This window comes from Tupaia chinensis, unplaced genomic scaffold (assembly GCF_000334495.1).
Source record: "Tupaia chinensis unplaced genomic scaffold, TupChi_1.0 Scaffold000605_1, whole genome shotgun sequence".
In the NCBI taxonomy this organism is placed as follows: Eukaryota; Metazoa; Chordata; class Mammalia; order Scandentia; family Tupaiidae; genus Tupaia; species Tupaia belangeri.
Window position 1 is genome coordinate 1,153,525 of NW_006160123.1, and position 25,689 is coordinate 1,179,213.

Below are 25,689 nucleotides of genomic sequence, written 5' to 3' on the forward strand. Positions count from 1 at the left end.
AAGATAATAGGTATGGCTGTGCCCATTGTGTCAGGATGGCCTGGGAACTAAACCTGTGCCTCTCATGTGGCTTCTGGCCTCCCAAATGATGATGGTACATGTGTACCACTGTGGCTGGATCAGATTTTTTTTTTTTTTTTGATACCTTACTTCATTCTGAAAATGATGTATTAATATGCCAAGATCACATGAAGTTGACATTAGTGAAAAATAAATAAATAAATAGTATGAAAATTGTAGAGTCTAGGAACTGTAGGTAAAGAGGCATAGAAAACCAAGAAGGTGGCAGAATGAGGAAAGGAAGTTCTATAAAGCATATTGGTGATGTGTTTTAATAAAAGGTATATGAAATTTGTTTAGAATTTAGAGGAGATGGGGAGTAGTTCCAGATGGGTATCCTAGAGGGGGAGGAAATATTCAGTCTGTTCTTCAAAGGATGTGAGTATGGGAACAAAAGGATTTTCCGGCTTTACAGAGGCATGGAACCCAGTGTGTAGGGCACTAACTATGGAGAACTTGGAGAACTTCAAAATGCTACACACATATTATGTATTTGTGAGGTGGGAAGTTAGAAGTAAATGACCCCAGTAAACTTTTATTAATGTTATCAAATCTCAGACAATGGTTTTATATAATTTTTGTATTCTTTAATTAATTCTGAGGACTGTGTTTTGGCAGTGACCGTTGAAGTGAAAGGTCCCTATGAATACCTCACTCTTGAAGACTATCCATTGATGATTGTAAGTGAACTTACATTCTTTAAGTGCAGCATTCCATGAGTTTAGCTTGAAAGATTGTATATGTTTTGTGGCAATGTCCTTTTTTAAGAATTGGTCCTGCACAATTCAACACATGTCGCTTGTAGTTTAGGATGTATTGGGTTGTTGGAAAAGCCATGAAACTTTTTTTTGGACAGATTTTTGCTGTAGGGCGCATGCGCTTGCCAGAAAGACAGAGACAGAGAGACAGAAAGCAAGAAATCACCCCCCAGGGGTGATGGCCACGCCGCAATCCCTTCTCCTCCATTCTCCTCTTGGGATCTTGGGCACGCATGCACATGCGCCCGGTGTGAGTTTAAGCTACCAGGTCCGGGACTTGAATAGCGGTCGACTACATAGGAGTCCAGCAACATAGCCATTACACAGCTGCTAGTCTCCATGATGCATTTTTGCATAGAAACATATAGAAAAAAATACATCTTTTCTCACAACCCAATACTTATTAGCTATGACCTTGCATGAGTCATCATAGCCATGCGCCTCATTTTTAACTGTAAAATTAGGGGGGTCAGTGACTTATTTTAGATTCAGGAGGTACCTCAAAGATCAGTCATCCAATATCTCACATTTTCTCTTGGACTCAAAGCAGGCACTTCTTACTACAACAATTTAGCTTCTGATCCCACTTACAATAACTAAATTATGAAGCTTTCTCCTCTTTAATGTGTGTGTGCTTGCATGTGGGTGTTTGAGAATATCCTCAATCTGTTTTCAGACTTCATTCATGATTATTCTGTTCTTCCTTTTCTTTAATAGTTTCTCCATTTTGTTTCCCATTGCTTCTAGATGTATCTTCAGCCTATCGTGCCTTTTTGCTTATTTAGTGTTATATTCATTTAGGTTATGTTAAATTGTGAGCTGAGAAAGTGCTTTTAATACAGTAGAGCAGTTAACTCTTGAGGATCAGTCTCCAGGTAGTCTCCCTCTGCCTAAGTGGAGATCATTCTTTTGTGTTAGTATTAAGCTCAAAAAAAAATTATTTCTTAAGTAGAAGGCAGAATATATATACTTTTGTACTTTTAAAATGCTATATTTTGATTCTAAATCTAGGCACTTGGCTCTTGCCTCTAACACTCCTTTTTCTCTTTTACCTAATTGGATGACAGTTTTTCATGGTGATGTGTATTGTATACGTCCTGTTTGGTGTTCTGTGGCTGGCATGGTCTGCCTGCTACTGGAGAGATCTTCTGAGAATTCAGTTTTGGATTGGTGCTGTCATCTTTCTGGGAATGCTTGAGAAAGCTGTCTTCTATGCTGAATTTCAGAATATTCGATATAAAGGAGAATCTGGTATGTAACCGAAAAATGTTTGCCAGTTTGAGTGAGATGCGTGAAAACTTGCCTAAAGTCAACAATTATTAAATAAGTCTAACTTTTTAATTACTTAATTATTTAGGATAATTTCAGTAGAATCACTGTAATTATGATTTTTGTTTTTAATCTCATAACTTTGGAGTTCAGTGATATAAGAGTACATTTACTAAAATATGTTTTTAAAACTTAGAATGGTAGTGGTCATTTGGGGGATGATTATTGCCATAATCAAATCTCAGTTGCCATTGATTTCTAAGGCACTGTTATTATATACATCTAACTAATACAAAAAATAAACAATGCCAGTTGAATTATAAGGTGCCATTAATTATAAGATACATCTTAATTTTAAAGATCCTAAAATATAGGGGGAAGTGCATTTGAAAATTAATAAAATATTGTAATACCAAGAAAATAGGATTGCTTATGATTTAGTAAAGCAAGCTGGTAATAGCAGAAATAATTTTATATGGAAGTTTTTTGTGAGTGCTTTAGTTCTCTCTCATGTTACCTTTTGACTGTCAGTAATAATTCCTGCAAGATAAACTAATTAGATCTTTCTTAGTCTTTGAAAGGCTTGAAAACAGTAGCTATAAAAACAAATTGAGAACAATATGTGCACTCACACATGCATATGTATGGATTTTTTGCCTTTCTATATAGAGCTGCATTTCACTATTTTTGAAAATGGGGGGAGAGGTAGTTCCCTTAATGCTGTAAATTATCCATATAAGGTGAGATATTCTCTTACGGTTTTGGTGAGGTTGAGGGTAGATACGGAAGGAAGGTGAGTTGAACATACCCAGATTGTTACAGACGTGAGTAAGATTGTAAGTGATATCAGCTTGTGTTCTTGTAAAAAATTGTGGAAATGGTATTCTTTTTTTAGTTAGACTAATAGCAGTGCTTATTCTGAAGAGTGTTGGAGATACACATTCTGGTTCTGGAAATAAGCCTTTTGCCAAGCCTTGTTTTATGGAGCTGTTTCTCCCTTTTTTATTTCTCATAGTCCAGGGTGCCTTGATCCTTGCAGAGCTGCTTTCAGCAGTGAAACGCTCACTGGCTCGAACTCTGGTCATCATAGTCAGTCTTGGGTATGGCATAGTCAAGTAAGTATTGGCCTCTTATATGGAAGAGCAGATTGAAATGTCAGTTAAATTGAAAGAATATTTCAAGTTCCCAGTATAGTAGTTCTGAAATCACATTAAAAACAAAACAAACAAAACAAGAAAACCTTAAATTTTGCAGCACTGTAAATCTTGGGAAAATGTTGTTATTTCATTTCACTTCTTAGAAACCAAGGAACATTTGCAGGAAAATTTGCAAGGATCAAATGACATCAAAGCATACACCATAACAATAATAGTTCTGGTGGAGCCTTAGACAAAACCCTAGTCTCAGGGAATCAAGAGAGAACAGGAAGAGGGAAATGAGAATTAGGTATAGAATAGATAGTTATTTCAGGGGATTTTGCTTTAAATAGTATTAGAGGTGGGCTTTTTTTTTTTTTTTTTTTTTTTTTTTTTAACTAGAGGATCCTTGCATGAGACAGAGAGGAAAAGGAGAAAGTACCCCCCATGGGGAATGGTTACACTGTAGTCCCTTCTCCATGTCTTAGTCTCTTTGAGATTTGGGTTACTCACGCACATGCACCTGGCATGTTTCTCAAGCTCTTGGGTTTGGGACTCAAACCATATAGTTCTGTGTGGGATCCAGCTGCCACAACCACCAGGCCATGAACTGGCCTAGGGGATGAGTTATAATTCTTAAAATCTGTTTAGTCATTTAATAAATACTGAGTGCCTCCTATTTGCCAGGAGGTGATTCAGGTTTCTAAAATATATCAGCAGGGAGGAAATTCCCTTCCTTTAATGTAACTTTTACTAGTGTATCATAAAAAAATAAATAATTAAGAGTTGAGTCAGCCTATAACCTAATGGTTAAGGGAACCAAATCCTACATGGCTGGTGACAGTTCTAATCCCAGCTCTGGCAGCTTGAAAAGCATGCCTGCATGTGCAAAATCCCAGTAGATGGGAGAAATGGAAGAGGTGGGATTGCAGTGCGATCACATCCCTTTAGAGTGCTTTCTCCCTCTCTCTGTCCCTGGAGAGTATACTTGTCCTCTGGCAATTTGAAAAAAACATATAAGAACAAATATTGCTAAGACTTAGGTGTATGTGATTTAAGGCAGTGCATCAGATTACAATGTACTAACGAATTACTTGGGGATTTTATTAAAATACAGACTCTGATTCAAAGATTTTGAATATTAAGGATCTAAGGCTTTTCCTCTTCAAACATTCTGCTCAAAAGACTTTTTTTTTGCGCTTGCAAACATATTGAATGAACTGCATGGGGTATTTGATTATATTGAAGAATCATTAAAATTTTTAGATCTGAGGGCCAGGTGGTGGCGTAGTGGTTAAAGTGGCTGGACCCCATATGGCTGATTATGCAGTTTGAGTTCCTGACCCAGCAGCTTGAAAAATACACCAGGGATGTGTGCATGCATGTATGCCGCAGACCCGGAGAGGGCAATGGAGGAGAAGGGATAGCAGGTGGCCATCCCTCCCGAGGGATGCTTTCTCACTTTCTTTCTCTCTGTCTGTCTCTTTTCTTGGTGAGTGCATGTGCCATATTGCAAATTTAAAAATTTAGATTTGATTATGTTTTTAAAAAGTCTTTATCTATGGGACCAGCAGTTAGCGTAATGGCTATGTCGCTGGACTCCTATGTAGTCGACCGTGGTTCAAGTCCCGTACCTGGTGGCTTAAACTCACGCTGGGCACGTGTGCATGCATGCCCAAGATCCCGAGAGGAGGATGGAGAAGGGATTGCGATGTGGCCATCCCCCCTGGGGGGGTGGTGATATCTCGCTTTCTGTCTCTCTGTCTGTCTCTGTGTTTCTGGTGAGCGCACACGTTCTACAGCAAAAACAAAACAAAACAAAAAAACAAAAAAATCTCTCAGTAAAAAAAGTCTTTATTAAAAACACTTACTGAAATATATGCAGATAAAAAGATAGGATGTTTAAGATTTGCTTTAAGATAATATGGAAGGGTGGGACATTAATAGGATATGTCTAGGGCAGAATTGGCCATAGGTCATTGGTTGTTGGAACTGGTTTAGGAGTTTATTTTACTATTTTTGAATAAGCTTCAAAGATGACTTTGAAACCCATAGAACTTTTATTTCTTTCTTTTTTTTTTTTTTTTTAAGAATTATTCTATTTACCTTGATTTATTTTGACCAGAGAGGAACAGTGAGAGAGAGAGACAGTGAAAGTGAAAAAGCAAGCCGCCAGGTCCAGGACTTGAACCGCAGTTGGCCAGGTGGGAGTTTAGTGCCCTTAACTACTCTGCCACATGCTGGCCCCTTTTTTGTTCGTTTTTGCCATAGGGTGCATGTGCTTAACCAGAGAGAGAGAGAGAGAGAGAGAGAGAGAGAGAGAGAGAAGTTAAGAAATCATCCTCTTGGGAACCAGCAGTTAGCGTAATGGCTATGTTGCTGGATTCCCATGTAGTCGACTGCAGTTCGCATCCCAGACCCAGTGACTTAAAACTCACACCGGGCACGTGTGCGTATGTGCCCAAGATCCCGAGAGGAGAATGGAGGAGAAGGGATTGCGGCGTGACCATCCCCTCTGGGGGGTGATTTCTCACTTTCTGTCTCTATGTCTCTCTCTCTCTGTCTGGCAAGCGCACGTGCCCTATAGCGAAAACCTCTCCAAAAATAAAAAAGAAATCATCCTCTGGGAGAGGATGGCCATGTTGCAGTCCTTTCTTCTCTATTCTCCTGGAATTTTGGGAACACATGCACAGGCTCTGTCTTAATTTTCAAGCTGCTGGGTCCAGAACTCACACCTGGGTCAGCCATGTGGGAGTCCAGCACCTTAACCTCTGTGCCACCTGTTTTCCTCCTTAGAACTTTTATTGTATAATAAGTTTTTTAAAATTCAGGAACCAGATCATAAGTTCAAAAATTTTTTTAAAGAGGTTTTTGCCTTTTGCACGTGCACTCGCTGGAGAGAGACAGAAAGACACAGTGAGAGGAAAAGTGAGAAATCACCCTCCTGAGGAGGGGAGAGAGACAGAAAGACACAGTGAGAGGAAAAGTGAGAAATCACCCTCCTGAGGAGGGGCGGCCATGCCACATTCCCTTCTCCTTTTTCTTTCCAAGATCTTGGGCATGCCCACACATACATCCAGCATATTTTCAAGCCATCGGGTCTAAGTCTCAAAGTGCGGCTCACCATCATGTGGGGGTCCAGTGATGTAACTACTACACCATCTGTTGGCCCCTCTTTCTTGTTTTAAGATCTTATGCTTGTATGTATTTTTTTCTCCAGTAAATCAACAGTGTGCTACCACTTTAAATTGTTGGCTTGTATTAATGAACAGGTTCTTTTTACTTCACTTGTCTTGTGGTTTGTCACATTTGTACTCAATACAGCTCTTTGCTTCCTCTTTAGGCCTCGCCTTGGAGTCACCCTTCATAAAGTCGTGGTTGCAGGAGCACTCTATCTTTTGTTCTCTGGCATGGAGGGGGTTCTCAGAGTTACCGGGGTTAGTAACTAATTTGAATTTTTGTGGTCAGTTAAGTTATATTGGTTCTGTCTTGAGAGAGTGAATTGGAGACATCCATGGGCTTCTTTATTGATCCCTGTAACTACCAGGCTAGGAATAAGCCGCAGTTTTTCCCCCTTTTTAATTTCTTAGGGCTTTGTATATTTAATGTGTGACTAGAATGAATAGTTTTTCCAAGATTGATAATTATTTAGTTCCTCCTTCCAGGCAGTGGATTCTCATTCCTGTATAAGTAGCAAATAATGGAATCATGTACTTTCTGGTTGACCTGTTCTGAATTAATGCTGCTTTTTGCTTAGTCAGCACTTGAGTTTCAAAGGCTTCCTTAAAGTACAGCCAGTTAGGTTCCTCACCACAGTTAAATTATTTAACTGTTCCTTTTGTCAGGGAAGGAAGCCAAAAATCTAAGTGATAAAGAAATTTATGTGTAGAGCTGGATTAATGTGCAGAATAGCCCTATCGGGGCCTTCCATTTATTTTCTTTCTTTATTTAAAAATCAGACTGGGGGCCAGCAGGTGACATGGTGGTTAAGGCACTATACTCCCATATGGCTGACAACAGTCTGAGTCCTGGACCCAGTGGCCTGAAAAATCACACTGGGCACATGTATGTGTGTGCCCAAAATCTCAGGAGAGTGGAAGAGATGGGATTGCAGCATGGCCATCCCCCTGGAGGGTGATTTCTCACCTTCTCTTTCACTGTCTGTCTGTCTCCCTCCCTCTGGTGAGTGCATGTACCCTATGGCAAAAACCTTAAAAAAAATTAGGCTCTGTGATAGCCTATTAGATTCAAGATGGTAAATGCTAAAAAATTTAGTTTCACCCTCAAGAAAACTGGGCCCTTGGTACCAGCAGTTAGTGTAATGGCTCTGTCGCTGAACTCCCATGTAGCCGACCACGGTTTGAGTCCCGGACCCGTTGGCTTAAACTCAGACCAGGCGCGTATGCGTGTGTGCCCAAGATCCTGAGAGGAGAATGGAGGAGAAGGGATTGTGGCATGGCCAGTTCCCCTGGGTGGGGATTTCTCACCTCCTATCTCTCTGTCTCTGTCTTTCTGATAAGCGCACATGCCCTATAGCAAAAACCTCTCAAAAAAAAGAAAACTGGGCCCAGCGAGTTTTGCAGTAAATTGCCACTTGCACACACTTTATAGGAGCACATTTATTTTTCAAATTACACTGTCCTCTATGTAATTTCCTTAGACTTTTAGCAACTAACTCTCTGTCGATTTCATTTTCTTTCTTCTGCTGCTGCTGCTGCTGCTGCAGTATTTTTCTTATTCCTCAGCTCTTCTAGTAAGCCTGGCCCTCTCAGCAATTGATGCCTGTATTATCTTATGGATATCCTTTCAGTAATGCCCTGGGTATTGTATCATTAGGGTTATATAAAAAACATCTGATATAATATACAAACTTAGGGAAATAAGCAGCATAGTTTTGGGGACATACAATTGTGTTACGTTTTATTTTTTGGCTGAGTTCTTGTTTGTAAAATTCCATTACATTACAGTTCTGGGAATCAGTAATTCTTTGTTATTGAAACAGTAATTTATTTTTTTAAGTATTTTTTAGACTTGTATCCTAATTTATAATATAGGAAATGATAGGATAGATTGGAGGCTTGTAAACACTGGAACTCTCTTGATACGGTCATTTCTCAAGATGATTCTTATACGCTAGGAACTCTGTGGTAGTTGCCTCTATCATAGTTAGCAGCAGGTTTCATGTGTTGAGATTGTAATCCACAAACCTGTGTGAAACGCTTATAGTTGAAATGTTCTTGGTAATGGTTTGTTTGTTAGAAGGAAAGAATGATTAGATCTTTCAGTTCAATTGCAAAACCCTTCCAGGTGATTATATAAATGCAGAACTGTGCTGGTTTCTCCTCTGCCTCTCTAGACATCTGTTTTTCACCACCTCTTTTTCTTTGTCTGCAGGCCCAGACTGATCTTGCTTCCTTGGCCTTTATCCCCTTGGCTTTCCTAGACACTGCCCTGTGCTGGTGGATATCCTTCTCATTGGCTTGTTTTGATGGCCGGCCATGTTCTTCCCTTGGAGATGGGTTTCCATTGATCTTTCTGCAAGGAGTTTTTACCACTTTTGTTGGTTACTCCTTAGTCTGGGAAATAGTGTATTTTAAATCTTAACAACCTGAGGGTTCAGGTAAGCAGATTTTTATTTTTTAAAAATTTTAAAAATAACACCAGAAGTTGGTGACTGGGAACTGAATGCAAAATAAAAGGCTGGCTTTTTTTTTTTTAAAGTGAATATTTCACCTTGATTTTGGATTTATTATATGTGTATAACACTTAGTGTTAGAATCAGTGATTGTTCTGTCGTGCTCTTTCTTTTAGCCTCTAGAATTAAGTGTTTCGAAACTTACTGTAAAATTTTGATCCTTAAAATGGTTTCAAGGACCACATAAGGTAGTTTGGCTCATCTTTGTAGGTTTAGCAGGTTTTAACCCTTAAAGGGTGAGTGCTTTGTTCCATCATTCACAAGTTGATTTAGGTTTGTATGAAGATTTCCACCCTTCAGAATAAATGCTGACTCACAGGCAGAGTCATCCGGCAGATAACAAGTGTCTCTTTGTGTAGTCTTTTTTTTCTTGCTCTTTAAAATGAAACATTTGTTTATTAGGGGTTTGGCCTGTTTGATGAAGGATTCAGGTCTTTAGACTCTATGGAGTTAAAAAAAAAATCTTAAAAAAATTTTTTTTTTTTTATATATTTCAGTCCTGTGTGCAATCGTGCAATATTACTGTCTCAGTAGATTGTAACTGTTGCAAAAAAGCTGAATGTAAACAAAATCATGTTTTCGTGAATTTGAGTGGATTTCTATGTACCAAAAAAGTTTGAAATTGAAGTGACCTGGGTCCAGATGGCCACAGCTTTTGTAGATCAGTATCTTTCCAAGTGTGTTTTGTGAATCTCTATGAGTATTGGGAGGAGCTCAGAGGGAGGTGGGACTGGATCATTCATTCAGTGGTGACTAGGTAACAGCTAAGGCAACCTCAAAGGGCACAGCAAGCTCCAAATCCCTTATTTTTATATCTGCTCCTTATTGTGAAAGCTGGCTATGAGAGCAGATATTATCCTATCCTTTCCTATCCTCTGGTTACTTCTTTTTGGAAATACTATTCTGAAAACGGGAGAGTTGGTTTTGGAGCTTAACTGCCTAGGATTCTCACCAATTGTAGAGTGTTTTTAATTCAGGGAGTATAGGAGCCAATGGCACATTCCCTGGGATGCAAGGGGACTGAGTGTAGATCTCTGGGAGGTTATAGGCTTAAGTGTAATTATGACTAGACTGGATTAGCTGGGGCAGATGAGAACCGAGTTTTTCACCTTAAAGAGAAAGAGAAAATGATATCACCTCCTTGTTCCTTGCCTGTTACTCATGTTCATTTCGTCTCCTTCCATTCATCTATTCTTTTTCATATTTTTTGTTTGTTTCTCTAGAAAGCCTCTTCCTGTCTTTGTTTCTCTTTTTTATATTTTCTTATTCGCATTCTTATTTTATTCTGATTCTGTCTTCTCTTCCATTTTTCATTGAAATGATGACTTTCTTGGTAATCCTGATGATGCTTAAGATGTTTGTGAGATTAAATGAGAATCATAGTGTTGTAAGGCCTATGAGACCATAATTTTATCAGTAGGAGCCTAGATCCTCAAGAAACCCAAGGAGTAATGTATTAGCTTACTGTTTTTCTCTGAATGTTGAATTCCTTGACCTGCAAACACATATTTATTAGCTTGACTCAAACAATGAAGCTATTAAAACTTCGGCGGAATATTGTAAAACTCTCTTTGTACCGGCATTTCACCAATACGCTTATTTTGGCAGTGGCAGGTAAGTCTGGGACTTTCTTTCTGCTATTAAAATGTGATCCTTTCAGAACAGAGATTCTCAGCCTGAGAAAGTCATAGGAGGACATAGGAAGTTTTTATATTTTTCTTGGGGAAAGGGTTCTTAGCTCATATAAACTCTTAAAGGATCTCTGATTTTAAGAGAGCTTAGGAACAAATTATGTTAGGTATTATAACTGAAAATCAACCTCATATAATTGTAGTTCTTAGGATATATCCCTATCCCAACTCTATTCTTTATCTGAGGCATTCTTTTTCTTCAAGCAAGTTACCTTGAGTACCAGATAGCATGTAGATTCCTTTTAGAATGCTTTACCTTTTGTTTGCTTTTGTTTATTTTTTAAAGAATCATTTATCATTATTGTTATTTTAAAATTTGCTGTAGGGCAGGTACACTCATAGAAAGAGCAAATGAAAGTGAGAAAGTAAGCCGCCAGGACTGGGACACGAACTGCAGTTGGCCATGTGGGAGTTCAGTGTCTTAACCACCATGCCACCAGCTGGCCCCTATTTGCTTTTATTAAATAGTTATAGAATTTTAGATTAGGATACCTTACTATTGTAGTGCTTTTACATAGGTTTCCCAAGCATATATAAAGTATAGACTATAACCAAACTAGGCTGATTTCCCTACCTCTTGGCCCTTTTAACCTGGAATAATGAAGTCAGACCTGTAATTGGAACCTGCTCTTCTCTTGTGGTTGTTATCATTTGATCAGCTTCTTTTTTTTTTTTTTTTTTTTAACTTCCATTGGACCAGCCAAAGAAAAATTAGCATTAATTTATTCACAGTTGGGACCAGCAGGTGGCATGGTGGTTAAGGTGCTGGACATTCCCACATGGCTGACCACGGTTCAAGTCCTGGACCTGGTGACTTGCTTTCTCACTTTCCTCTCTCTCTCTCTCTGTCAAATTAAAATGAAGGAATGAATGAATAAATAAATAAATATTTAAAAAATTTATTCAGGATAAAAGAAGCAAACTATTATATTGAGAATACTAGGAAAAAACTGTATTTTCAATACCTTCTCCAATAGTGAAGTAGTCAAATGGTTAAACAAACTCATTATTAAACTAGTCTTCAAGTACAGAGAGGGTTGACTAGTACATATCATGAGCCTTACTTTTAGTAGGTTCAGTGAATTTGTACTGAATACATTTGTTAAAATTACTGATATAAAACAATTGTGGTGTACTCGGGGAGGGGGCGTGTGGAATTCCACTAAACTATAATTGGGTATGTAATTGGGAATGTAAATCAGCGTTCATACTCTGACTAGGTTTTTCATTTCCTGATAGCATCTATTGTGTTTATCATCTGGACAACCATGAAGTTCAGGATAGTGACTTGCCAGTCGGTGAGTTAAAATCATATACATGTATGAAGAGTGTACTGTCTTATTCACAGAAAATGATGTTGATGACAATGGTAAGGTTCTTGTAAGGTCTGCACCTTATATGAAATTCAGGTTTGGTCTTTACTCTGAAGGTAATAATACTTCCTCCCTCCTAAGTATTCTGTACTATCATGGCAATTGGTATGACAGTATGTAACAGAAGGCTTAGTATTCATTTGTTTTATCTGACTATATATCCCAATAATGGAAGAAGATTTTGTAAATGATAACTAATCTGTCATAAAACAATCTTCTTTTTTTTCTGGAGAGGTTTTCGCTATAGGGCACGTGCGCTTGCCTGACAGACAGAGAGAGACAGAGAGACAGAAAGCGAGAAATCACCCCCCAGGGGGATGGTCATGCCGCAATCCCTTCTCCTCCATTCTCCTATCGGGATCTTGGGCACGCATGCACACGCGCCCGGTGTGAGTTTTAACCCACCGGGTTCGGGATGCGAACTGCGGTCGACTACGTGAGAGTCCAGCGACATAGCCATTATGCTAACTGCTGGTTCCCCTTAATTATAAATCTTGAGCAAGTTGTCTGGAGCACTGAACACTATGTGTGAATAATGCTAAACTGGGTCGTGGTGGCGCCCGCCCTATGGCAAAAACCTATGGAGGCTGTAGAATAATGCTAAACTGAGTAGAAGATCTGAGCACAAAGACTGCGGTCAGTTTCTTTGGAGGCAGCAAAGGCCCTATTTTGGTTAAAAAAGAAAGGAAGAAAATGAAAAGTATAAATTAAAACAATCAAACAGTACTTTTTCTTACTGTTCCCTAAAGATTCTCAGAGACGTGATGGAGCCCTGAAAAGGGCTCTATTTAGTAGTGCCTTTTCTTTAACAGTAAGAAAAGGGTCAAAAACTACACTCATTCACTTTCTATACCCAATACCTAGCACATTGCCTAACACTTAGCAGATTCTTAGTAATTATAACTTGAGTGAACAAATAAGTGATTCTTTATATCAGAGGCCTTGTGAACCAAGGGTTAAGATAATCTATATAAATATACTTTCCCCCTTAATTGTAGGACTGGCGGGAGCTATGGGTGGATGATGCTATCTGGAGGTTGCTGTTCTCTATGATCCTCTTTGTCATCATGGTTCTCTGGAGACCATCTGCAAACAATCAGAGGTTTGTAAACTCCTCTTACTTATTCTGCTACCCATTAGATGGCTAAGTTATCAGTTAGGAGTGTCTCGTTGCGGAGGCAGTGTCAGAGCTGTGTCATATAGTGGAGGGATTACTGGGTTTGGAAAATCAGGTTCCTTTTCCAGCTCTTAATTTTAAATTGCTTTGTAATTTTTGGCATGCTGTCTTTTTTTTTTTTTTTTTGCTTTTATTATTTTTTTTTATTATTATCATAATCTTCTTTATATTACATTGGATTACATATAACTTTACATTGACTTCCATTGCTTTTTCAAAAGGGAATGCCATGCATGTCAGTCAATACAGAGGCATCGATCTCCCCGCTTTATCATTCAAAGTCTTTTCCATGCATTTCCCAATAATTATTATTATTATAATTTTTTAAAACAGTCAATCACTATTTCTCATTTTGCTTGTTAAAAGACTTCACCCATCATGAAATACTTCCCAGACCAGTCCAGTTGAGAATACTATACACGTCATCTTCAACAGATAATAAACCATATCTGTTTCTCACTAACATCCCCTCTATTGTTCACTTGCTATCTTTCTCTATCCTCTTCTCTTTTTATTTTTTTTATAGTTTATTTTTTATTATAATTTTTTCTGGCAAACTTATACTACTCCTGTGACCACAAGGCCATCCAGAGTCCCCTGGAAACCATTTTCTGAGAAGCTGCTTGATTTGAATTGCTCACCCTTTGTTCAAATAAACTGTTAAATTTTGGTTTATCTAAAAAAATTTTTTTAACACAATAAAATCCTGCCTCATTGAATGAGGACGTTTTGGTAGACATGGATGAAGCTAAGACCTAACACTCTGAATTTCTTTAAAACTTCTTTCCCAGGGCCAGCAGATAGCTTAATGGTTACATTGCTAGACTCCCATGTGTTGACTGTGGTTCAAGTCCTGGACCTAGTGGGCTGAAAATCATGCTAGGGTGATTGGGTGATTGGGTGATTGGGTATGTGTGCATGCCCAAAATCCCAGGAGGAGAATGGAGAAGAGTCTGTGGAGTGGTTATCCCCCCCTCCCAGGATGTGATTTCTCACTTCCATCTCACTGTCTCTGTCTCTTTCTCTGTCTCCAGTGAGTGCACACACATCCTAACACAAAAACCTGTAGAAAAAACAACGCGAACAAACAAAACTTCCTTTCCTCACAAGTAATTATTGATTCTCCCCAGATCCACACCTCCCAGCAAGTTTGTAGTAAGACTTAGAGCCCAGTATAGTCTGGACTGAGGGTTTGAGCCTAGTCAGAAAAGGAAGAATGAAGATTCAAGTTACCCTACCAGATAAAAAAATATCCTTATCCAGAAGAAATATACTTGCAGAGGCAATGGGGACATAGAGTGGGTAGTGGAAGTAGGCATTTATGATTATCAATTTACACTGGTAGCCAGTTAAGACAGAGAACTTAGAAGGTCTGTTTTATGGTATTCCATTTTTTTCCCTTCCTGTGTCTCCATTATTTCCTTGTAAAAAGCATAGCCATCATAGCTAACTTTTTGGCTTCGGGAGGAAATATGACTGAATGGATATTACCCCATGCTATGACAGCTGATGTGACTTTGTTCTTCCTCTGCTTGCAGAAGCAGTGGCTTTCCATCCAGACAAAAACAATATTGGATGCTTGGGGGGCAGAAAGGGCTGAGTTATCTTGCACTACAACAAAAAGCCTCCCATGGAGTGGGGGGGGCGCCGGCCAGGCCGTTCCCGGCCCGCGGCTGCCGGCATGCTGTCTTTTTCACCTCTCTGGGTTGCAGTTTCCTTTCCACAAAATGAAGGGGCAATTAAACCAAGTGATACAAGGTTGAGGTTCCTTTGAATCCTCATATTTGTTGATAATATATTGAGTTGTTGGAAAAATCGTGGCGTACTTTTCTGTTTTTCTACGAAAAATGCAGCCTGACTTTTCCAGCGACCCAATAAATACTTACTATGGGTAAATTAAGGAATTATGGAGTCAGCCAATAGCATACTGGTTAAGAGCCATGCATCGGAATCTGGATCCCACATGGCCAACCCTGAGGCTTAAAAAAATGCCAAGTGCGAGTGTGAGTGCCCCAAATTCCAATAAACTAGAGAAATGGAGGAGAAATGACTGTGGGGTAACTCTGCCTCATTGGGAGGTGCCTTATCCCACCCCGTCTCCTTCTGGTGAACATATGTACCTTCTGGAAATTAAAGAAAAAAATCCACGTTAAGGGACCAGCAGTTAGCGTAATGGCTATGTCACTGGACTCCCATGTAGTCGTCCGCGGTTTGAGTCCTGGACCCAGTGGCTTAAACTCATGCCGAGCACGGGTGCGTGCGTGCCCAATATCCCGAGAGGAGAAGGGATTGTGGCGTGACCATCCCCCCTGCGGAGTGATTTCTTGCTTTCTATCCCTCTGTCTCTCTGCCTTTCTGGCGAGTGCATGCACCCTATAGCAAAAAAAAAAAAAAAAAATACGCCATAGAGAAAAAAAAAAAAAAAAAAACTCACCCCCCCCCCAAAATAAATAAATAAATAAAAATCCATGTTAATTTTATTTGTCCAGATTATTAATACTAATCTCAAATTATTATGAAACTGCGTGTCGTTTTTTATTGCCAGGAGGTATGTGTACATGCCAGAAAGAGAGTGAAAGAGAAAGTACCCCCAGTGGGTGCTTATTACTCACTAGGTATATTGATATTTAAAAATTTCTCCTTCCTTGTTTTTCTTTTTTTCTTTTTTTTTTTTTTTTTTTTTAGAGGTTTTTGCTAGAGGGTGCATGTGTGCCTGCCAGAAAGACAGAGACAAAAAAATAGAAATCAAGAAATCACCCCCCAGGGGGATGGCCACGCTGTAATCTCTTCTCCATTCTCTTCTCAGGATCTTGGGCACGCACACACACGCACCCGGCGTGAGTTTAAGCCATCGGGTCTGGGACTCATACTGTGGTCGACTACATGAGAGTCCAGTGACATAGCCATTACACTAACTGCTGGTCCCGTTCCTTGGTTTTCTTAAAAATGTTTGCAAAACCTTCACTCCTCCTTTCTTTTTGTGGAGGGAAGGGGGAGATTTTTGCTATAGGGTGCAAGCACTCACCAGAGAGACAGAGAGAGAGAAAGTGGAACATCACCCCCCCAGGGGGATGACTATGCCGTAATCCTCCTCTTGGGATTTTGGGCATCCTGTGGCCAAAGCACGTATCATAAATCACACTCTTAGAATGTCCAGTGGCCAAAATCTAGGCAAACTAACACTTATGTCAGACAGCAGAGATCACTTTTCCTGTAGAGATCACTTTTCCTGTAGTCAGGGGCAAAAACCAGTCTTTTGGGGGATAAGATTAATTCTTCATTACACACAAACATATAGCAGATGTTCCATAAGTATTTAATGAGGGGGCTTGGGATTGCTAGATTAAAGATATGTGTATTTATAATTTAAAAATATTTCCAGGTTGTATTCCCCAAAGAAACTAGAAACAAATTGCTTTTTTTTTTTTTTTTAGTTTGACCAAAGAGAGAGGGAAAGTCAGAAAGCAAACCGCCAGGAACTTGTACCATGGTCGACCATGCGGGAATCCGGCGCCCTTATCCACCACAACGCCTGCCAGCCCCCAAATTGTATTTCTGATAGCAATATGAGAAGGGTTTTTTCCTTTTTCTTCTTCCTATATCCTACTCATTTAATTTTTTGCAGATCTGATGGATGAGAATTAATATTGTGTTACTTTGGGGCCAGCAGGTGGTGTGGTGGTTAAGGGCACTGGACTCCCACATGGCCAGCCATGATTCAAATCCTAGACCTGGTGTTTGCTTTCTCTCCCCTCTCTCTCTCTCACTCTGTTGCTCTCTGGTCAAAATTTTAAAAATAAATAAAGTTAAATAAAATAATTCTTTAAAAAAAAAAGAACACTCTGGTGGTTACTTTTTTATTTCTTTTATGTTTACTGGTTAGTTTTTTGCCAACATTGTGTTCATTCTTAGTATTGTAGTATTTTCATCTAGTTGATTATCCTAAACTTTTGTTTTTTAAGAGAGATTTTTGCTATAGGGTGTGTGCACTTACTGAAAAGACAGAAAGCAAGAAATCATCTCCCAGGGGGATGGCCACGCCACAATCCATTCTCTTCCAGTCTCTTCTCAGGATCTTGGGCATGCACACACATGTGCCTGGCATGAGTTTTAAGCTACCAGGTCTGGGACTTGAACCATGGTCAACTACGTGGAAGCCAAGTGACGTAGCCATTATGCCATCTGTGGTCCAAGATTATCCTAAATTTTTAGTGCTGTTTTTTGTTTTGTTTTGTTTTGTTTTGTCATGAACAAAAATTTGAAAGATACCAAGTCTATTTTATGACTTTTTTCCTTCATGGATTGTAAATTTTGTGTCTTTGGTAGTTTCCTGGCCTTAGATGAGGTTATAAAGTTATCCTTTAAGCTTTTAAAAATTTTACTATCAAGGTTTTCATCAAGAAATTTTAGATTCTGGGCTCTCTCTGATCTAGCATCGGTAGCATGTTACCTGCTTACCTTAATTTCCTGGTAAGTCTTGATATCTGGAAGGTCTATACTTCTACATTTAATCTTTATGGAATAAGTAGCATTTGCTGCTATTAGATCCTTTTTAATGAAAATCTTAAATTATTTAAGATTATCTTAAAATTCTAGTTAGAATTTAATCAAATTAATAGATTAATTAAGGAAGTATATATTTATTTATTTTAGGGTTTTTTGTTGTTGTTACTTTTTGCTACAAGTCATATGCTACAAGGCATCAGCCCTCCTACATTATTGTTAGAGATAGAGAGCGGGAAAGTGAGAAATCACCCCCTGAGGGGATGACCACACCACATCCCTTCTCTAGTTCCTACTGGGATTCTTTTTTTTCTTTTTTTTTAAGTTTTTGCTATAGGGTGCTCTTTTACCAGTGAGAGAGACAAAGATGAAGGGAAAGTGAGAAATCACCCCTCAGGGAAATGGACACACTGCACTCATTCCCCTATAGTCTTCTTCCTGGCATATTGGGTGCATGCACATGTGTCCAGGTTGATTTTCAAGCTTCCGGATCCAGGATCTAAACCTTGCAGCCGGCTGTGTGGGATCCAGCACCTTAACCTCCATGCCACCTGCTGGCCCCCCAGGCTAGATTTTGGGCACACATGCATATATACACCACTTGGTGTGATTTTTTTAAAGCCATTGGGTCCAGGACTCAAACAGTGGAATTTTCCATGTGGGATCTAGCACCTTAAACTCCATACCTGCTGGCCTGGAAACTCTATTAGTTCTCTTCTTGAATATGGTATGTCTTAAATTTTTTTTAGTCCTGTCAGGGTTTCAGCTGTGTGTTGTAGCTTTTGATTTAATTTGTTGTGGCTCTTATGAATGAAGGCAGCTTCAAAAAATATTACATATGGCTTTTCCATTATGTATAAATGTTGGGGTTTTTTTGTGTGCATTTATCACAACCATCAGCCCTCCTACATTATCGTGTTCTGTTAATTTCTAGATTTTTTTATCAGATACTTTTTTGCCTACAGAAATCGTAATACTGTTTCTTCCTTGCTTGATAATCTGTTGGCTCATTTTTGAATCTTGTAGTAGTATGTTGAGGAAACACTCTTGTTTAATATTGAAAAGAGGCAGTGAGAGTGGGCCACCTCATCTTATTCTGACTTTAAGTGCCATCATTAACTATGTTACTTACTATCAGATTTTGTTAGTTACCCTTTAACAAGTCATAGATATTCTCTATTTGTAGCTTATTAAGAGTTTTTATCACAAAAGGCAGAGTGTAAGTACAAAGCAGCATGAAAATAGTAGCTACCAGTAAAATGGAGAGGACAGAGTGAGGTCAAAGCTAATGCATTCCAAGAATTACCTGTCTGGCAGCTGCTTTGCTGAGTCTCTTAGACGCTGAAGGAGAGGCATCTGAGATGTTCTGCATTTGGAAACTGAGATTTTAAATAACCTGAGACACACAAGATTAGATCCATTTTCTCTTAACTCCCAGATTTCGAAGGCTGAGATTTTAAATTAGATGAGAACTTAATTTCCTCTGTGTTATTTATTTCCTTTTAAATGAGCATTTATTGAATAACTAAATGTATCAGGTATTTTTCTAAGCCTTTTATTTTTAATGACTTAATTTTCACAAAATCGCCTTATAAATTATGTTCTATTATCCCCTCTTACAGATGAGGGAACTAGGGGGCATAGAGATTAAGTAACTAGTCTAAGGGCATGAGTAATATGTGACTGAGGCTGCACTTAAAAATACAACGTGTCTTCTCCATTGCTGATAAAGGCAATTAAGAACTTTCTGAGGAGGAGAATTATTTTATTATTCAGGAAACTAATTTTGTAAATTACTATAATTGCAGTTTCAACCATTAGAATCCACATCCTAGAGCAGTTTTGGTAGTTTTCTGATTTTTTCTCCTTCCACTCTACTTTTGTTCTGTTAGGTTTGCCTTTTCACCGTTGTCTGAGGAGGAGGAAGAGGATGAACAAAAGGAGCCTATGCTGAAAGAAAGCTTTGGTAGTGCTAAATTTCATCTTTTATTTGTGCTTTAAATATTTTTTTCATATAAATACATGGTTTATTTTACTATTATTTCTCAGTTTGGCATGTGTTGAAATTAGGATGAAGAGAAAATAAGGGTGTGAATCTTAAGCGTGGTAAATTCAGTAGGTAATCACTAGAAATGAGCTGAACGTTAACTTGCTAGAACATTTAGCTTTGGGCATGAATGTAAAGATGGAAAAACATCTGTTGTATAATTCACAGTGTCAGTAAGCTTAAAACAAAGCTCCTGAATCCATTTTTGCAATCATTGGTCTATTGACAAAATTAACCAATCTTTTTTTGTTGTACAGAAGGAATGAAAATGAGAAGTACCAAACAAGAACCAAATGGAAATAGTAAAATAAACAAGGCAGTAAGTAAGACTTCTTTTCCTTTCAGTTTTGCCCTGTTCTCTAGCCCTTGTCTAGACCTTCTAGTTTAGTTTTTCTTTTCCATACGTGAGATAGAGACAGAGAACCCCCATTAGGATCTTGATGCCACAGTCTATCCCAGCCCTGGATCTCGAGCATACGCATGGCCAGCATACTCAGAGGGTCGTCTCCTGATGTGAACCTGGAACCTTTCCTTGTGAAATTGCCTCACAGTGTATCTTATGTTACTGCTGCCCCATGTTTGACTCCATACTCTGTGATTAGGCTTGCTTTATAAATCTCTTCATATATATTACATTTGTATTTTTTGATTTTTAGGTTTTTTCTATAGATTGTGTGTGCTTGCTGGAGAGATGCAGAGACAGTGAGAGAGAAAGTGAGAAATCACCCCTTGGGAGGATACCCATGCCACAATCCCTTCTCCTTCATTCTCTTCCTAGGATTCTGGGCATGCACGCATATACATCCAGCATGAGTTTCAAGCCTTTGGGTCTGGGACTCGAACCATCGTGGGGCATGTGGGAGTCCATTGCCTTAACAACTGTGCCACCTGCTGGCTCTGTGTTTTTTTCATTTTTTCTTTACTTTAAGAATTATTTATTTTAATTTTATTTAAATTGGTATTTAAAAAAATGTGCTACAGGTCACTTGTGCTTACCAGAGAAAGACAGACAGTGAGAAAGCAAGCCACCAGGTCTAGTACTCGAACTGTGGTCAGTCATTGGGAATCCAGTGCTGCTAATCACCACACCACCTGCTGGCCCCTACATTTATATTTTTACAAACAGCAAGGGGTGAGTAGGTGGCACAAAGTTTAAGGTGGCAAGAGGAGAATTGGGGAGCGATTTTTCATTTTCTCTCTCTCCCTTCTCTCTCTCTAGCAGGTGTATATGCACTATAGCAAACTACACCCCCCTCCCTAAATAAATCTAGCAAGTGAGTCTTAAGATCTAGTAACCTATTTAACTAGGTGGTTTGCTCCCATAGTCTGAAAAAGTACTAGACTAGTCTGATAGATGAGTTTAATAGCTTTTCTTCACTGAAGTTATAGTCCTATTAATAACCTAAAGCCTTTGTAGTAGTACAACATTTTTTTCAGTCAGGAGATTGATTTATTAGAACTAAAGAGCCAACTGCTGGCATGGTGGTTAAGGCAGCCAACTCCCATGAGCCACCTGTGTAGTTCAAGTCTTGGATCCTGCAGCTTGAAAAACATGCTGGGTGCATGTGCATGTGTGCCCAAAATCCCAAGACGAGAATGGAGCAGAAGGGATTGTAGAGTGGCCATCCTTCCTGGGGTTGCTTTCTCATTTTCCCTCTCGCTCTGTTTTTCTGTTTCTCTCCAGTGAGCACATGTGCCTTATAGCAAAACTTTAGAAGACAAACAAGCAAACAAACATAAAAATTGAGCATTCACTATACTTAACGTATACTTAACGTATACTTACGGGGGCTTAGAATTTATTTTAGCTTGGAGATTCAAAGCTTCCATTAAAGCAAACTCTAGGTTATTAGACCAATCGAGAAGAGAACATTTAAGGGTGTAGGGTATTATACTTCTGGTATGTGGTTTAAAAATTATTTAGGGCGCCAGGTGGCATGGTGGTCAAAATGCCGGACGCCCACATAGCTAACCACAAGCCATGATGGCTTGAAACTCACACTGGGCACATGTGCATATGTGTCCAAAATCCCTCCTGGAACTTGTCAGCTCCTTTCTCCTGTCTCTTCTGCAGTTCATTATCTCTCTTTACTTCCATCTCTTTTAGCTTCATCATTATGAATTTCTAAATTCTTTATCAGACATTTCCATGATTTCCATTGAACTGTGTGTGAATGAAGAGGAGTTATTCTTTTCCCTTGGAGGAGAGATATTTTCTTGCTTTCTCATATTTCTTGTGGTCCTGTGGTGATTTCTAGTCATCTGATGGATGGTGTGTTTCTTTCCAAACTTGAAGTTCAGCATCTAGGAGAGTGCAGTAAAGGAAACAGAGAGAGAGAAACAACAGCAACTAAAACAACCAAGAAACAGAAAGAAAGAGAAGGAAAAAACTTTTAAAAAGCATAAAAAGGATTATTAAAAAAAAAAAAAAAAGCAAAAATTAGAAAACTGTGCTGCACGTGCTGTGCAAAATCACTAGTTCTCAGGAGCCATGAAGGTGTCTTCTGAAGGCCTGTTCCCTTGCCTCTCCTGGGCTGGGAGAAGGTGAGGGGATTACTAACAAGATAAAGGCAAAGGAGGGGCTAAAAGCTGAGAAAATGCTTTTCCTTAAACATTTTTAAAAAGGGAAAAATTACAAAAAAATGAGAAGACAGAGACAGAGATAGAGAGAAGTAGAGGCGGAGAGAAGGCTCGCAGTAGTTCCTACCACTTGAGTTTGTAGGCTGGAGGCTGAACTATCAGTAGAAAATCTTCGTTTCTTTTTTCCCTGAAATCACTAGTTCTCAGGAGCCATCCACAGTGAAATACTATTCAAACTTTAATGACAAAGGATATCCTTCCCCCCCCCCCCCTAGATTATTGTCTTAGGACATGTGTACTTGCTGGAGAGAGAGAGGGGGGAGAAGGAAAATGAAAAATCATCCCACAAGAGGCATAGTCACAGCACAGTTTGTTTGTTCTTCCTCCTCTTGGGATTTTGGGCATGTGTACATGCACTCCCAGCATAGTTTTAAAGCTTTTGGGTTTGAGTCTTAAACTGTGGAGTCAGTCATGTGGGATCCAGATGCCCTAACCAACATGCCACCTGCTAACCCTGAAATCTTGTCATTTTATTCTATTTATCTATTTTTATAAAGAGATTTTTGTTATAGGATGCATGTGCTCACTGGAGAGACAGTGAGAAATCACCCCATGGGGTGATGGCCACACCGCAATCCCTTCTCCTCTATTCTCCTCTCAGGATTTTGGGCATGTACACACATGTGCCCAGCATGAGTTTGAAGCCACTAGGTTTGGAACTCAAACTGCAGTCAACTACGTGGGAGTCCAGCAACATAACCATTACACCATCTGCTAGTCCTAGAAATCCTGTCATTTTAAATAATATGAATGTACCTGGAAGACATTATATTAACTGAAATAAGTCAGGAATGGAAAAACAACACATGATCTTACTTAGAAGTGGAATTTAAAAACTTTGAACTCAGAAGCAGGGGACAGAGTGATAATTGCCAGAGGAAACTGAAAAGGTGTTGGTCAAAGGTATTAAAATGTCTTTTAATTATTTGTATTTTTTTGTCAGCAGTTCCATTTGCCATGTGAATATACTGTAGGGTTACAAAGGTCTTAAGGATTTTAAGACCTTTAGATACTACTTGAGAGTGTATTTTATGGTGCATTTTACTAACATGATATTTGTACATTTCCAGCAGGAAGATGATTTGAAGTGGGTAGAAGAGAATGTTCCTTCTTCTGTGACAGATGTGTAAGTGTTTAAGCCATTACCACAAGAATCTGATTTTAAAGTTACAACTACATTTTTATTATTTTAAATAAATGAGCTGAAGAACATACTAAGGAGACTATAAGATGTTGAAATCTTACTATAAGATTAGGATAATATGCAAATAAATAATTGGGATTCATTCAGATGACATTTCTTAGAAAGATTTATCTGTAGATCTTCCTAAAGTGAGTGGGATAATCTTTGGAGATGGGTTTGTTTTTGGTTTTGGTTTTGGTTTTTTGCTGTAGGGCATGTGCGCTCGCTGGAGAGAGACAAACAGTGAGAAGGAAAGTGAGGGGATGGACATGCTGCAGTCCCTTGTCCTCTGTTCTTCTCTTGGGATTTTAGACATGCATGCATACGTGCCTGGTATGATTTTCAAGCCTGTAGGTCTAGGACTCGAACTATAGTCGACCATTTGGGAGTCCAGCGTTTTAGCCACCATGCCACTTGCTAGCCTCTCCTTTTGAGACTTTTCAGTTATTTCTAGGATTTTTACTTTTTAATTATCTTTTTTCTTTTTTTTTTGGAGAGGTTTTTGCTATATGGCACGTGCACTCGCCAGAAAGAGAGAGGCAGAGTAACAGAAAGTGAGAAATCACCCCCTGGGGGGATGCCCATGCTGTAATCTCTTCTTCTCCATTCTCCTCTTGGGATCTTGAGCATGCACGCACACGCACCTGGCTTGAGTTAAGCCACTGGGTTCAGGATTTGAACCACAGTCGATTACATGGGAGTCCAGTGAAGTAGCCATTATGCCATCTGCTGGTCCTGTAATTATCTTTTTAAAATAATTTTTTTTTAAGAGAGATTTTTGCTATAAGCGTGTGTGCACTTGCCAAAGAGACATACAGAAAGAGAGAAATCACCCCCCATGGGGGATGGTGACACTGCACTTCCTTCTCCATTCTCCTTTCATGATCCTGGGCACGCAGACACATGTGCCTGGCGTGAGATTTAAGCTGCTACACCTAGGACTTGAACCACGGTCGACTTTGTGGGAGTCCAATGATGTAACATTATGCCATCTGCTGGTCCCAAAAGAATTATTTAATTTTATTTATTAGTTTTTTTTTTTTTCTTCAAATTTACTGTAGGGCACATATACTCACTAGAGAGAGAGGGAAAATGAGAAAACAGGCTGCCACATCTGGGACTTGGAACAGAGGTTGGACATGTGGGAGTCTAGAGCCTTTAACCACCTCACCACCACCTGCTGGCTTCCAGGCCATAATTTTAATGAAATATTTACAGAATATGCTTTGTTTTTATCGATTAGTTCCAGTAACTTTGATTGTTTATTATATTCCTTTTTGTCCCGAAAGGGCCATTCATTAGTAAGATGGAGGTTTCAAGTAATTACAAAAAAGTCTTAAATAGCATTCATATTCTGTTGTCTTTTAGAAATCATTTATAGCTTTATTTTACATTGTTTAATTTATTATTTCCCTCTTTCTGTAGAGCACTTCCAGCCCTTCTGGATTCAGATGAGGTTAGTAATCAAATTATGTTCATAAAATGTGGATCTGGCGATGGGGACTTAACAGAAGCATAGTCCTTTCTTCAGGGAGATTCTGTTCATTTGACTCAGTAATAGTCTGAAGACCTATAGTTAATATAGTTGAAAAAGACAAGAATGGTGATATTAATATTAGAATGCAAACATTAAAAGATTTTTTTGTTTGTTTGTCTATGCATGTCTCCCTCCCTTTTTTTCCCCCTAAAATTATATGATTATACTTAAAAATGTTTTTATTGAAATTGGTTCACAAGTACTGGTTCCTTTGTTTTTTTGGTTTTTTTTTTTTTTTTTGGAGAGGTTTTTGCTATGGGGCGCGTGCGCTTGCTAGACAGAGACATAGAGACAGAAAGCGAGAAATCACCCCCCGGGGGGATGGTCATGCCACAATCCCTTCTCCTCCATTCTCCTCTCGGGATCTTGGGCACGCATGCACACGCGCCCGGCATGAGTTTTAAGCCACCGGGTCCAGGACGTGAACCGTGGTCGACTACGTGGGAGTCCAGCGACATAGCCATTACGCTAACTGCTGGTTCCCTGGTTCCTTTGTTTTTAAGAAATTGAAATTTGGGAACCAGGGATTGCAGCGTGACCACCCCCTCTGGGGGGTGATTTCTCGCTTTCTGTCTCTATGTCTCTCTCTCTCTCTCTCTCTCTCTATCTGGCGAGCGCAC

The 25,689-nt window shown here is 39.1% G+C and overlaps 1 protein-coding gene across 3 annotated transcripts in view; it reads left to right on the forward strand.

Annotated features, from left to right (window-relative positions):
* The window catches only part of TMEM87A (transmembrane protein 87A), a 63,587-nt gene that overhangs the window by 27,813 nt on the left and 10,085 nt on the right, over positions 1–25,689 (forward strand). Inside the window, exons 8-19 of one of the 3 annotated variants that reach the window (XM_027775795.1) lie at positions 679–740; positions 1,886–2,069; positions 3,103–3,202; positions 6,567–6,660; positions 7,950–8,021; positions 10,424–10,532; positions 11,849–11,907; positions 12,981–13,084; positions 19,555–19,628; positions 19,970–20,028; positions 23,420–23,475; positions 24,958–24,988. In XM_027775795.1, coding sequence (XP_027631596.1) covers positions 679–740; positions 1,886–2,069; positions 3,103–3,202; positions 6,567–6,660; positions 7,950–8,021; positions 10,424–10,532; positions 11,849–11,907; positions 12,981–13,084; positions 19,555–19,628; positions 19,970–20,028; positions 23,420–23,475; positions 24,958–24,988 — 1,004 coding nt within the window. Of the gene's footprint in view, positions 1–678; positions 741–1,885; positions 2,070–3,102; positions 3,203–6,566; positions 6,661–7,949; positions 8,022–8,617; positions 8,687–10,423; positions 10,533–11,848; positions 11,908–12,980; positions 13,085–19,554; positions 19,629–19,966; positions 20,029–23,419; positions 23,476–24,957; positions 24,989–25,689 lie in introns of all 3 variants that reach the window. The other 2 variants (XM_006158648.3, XM_006158649.3) reach the window with 2 other exon arrangements.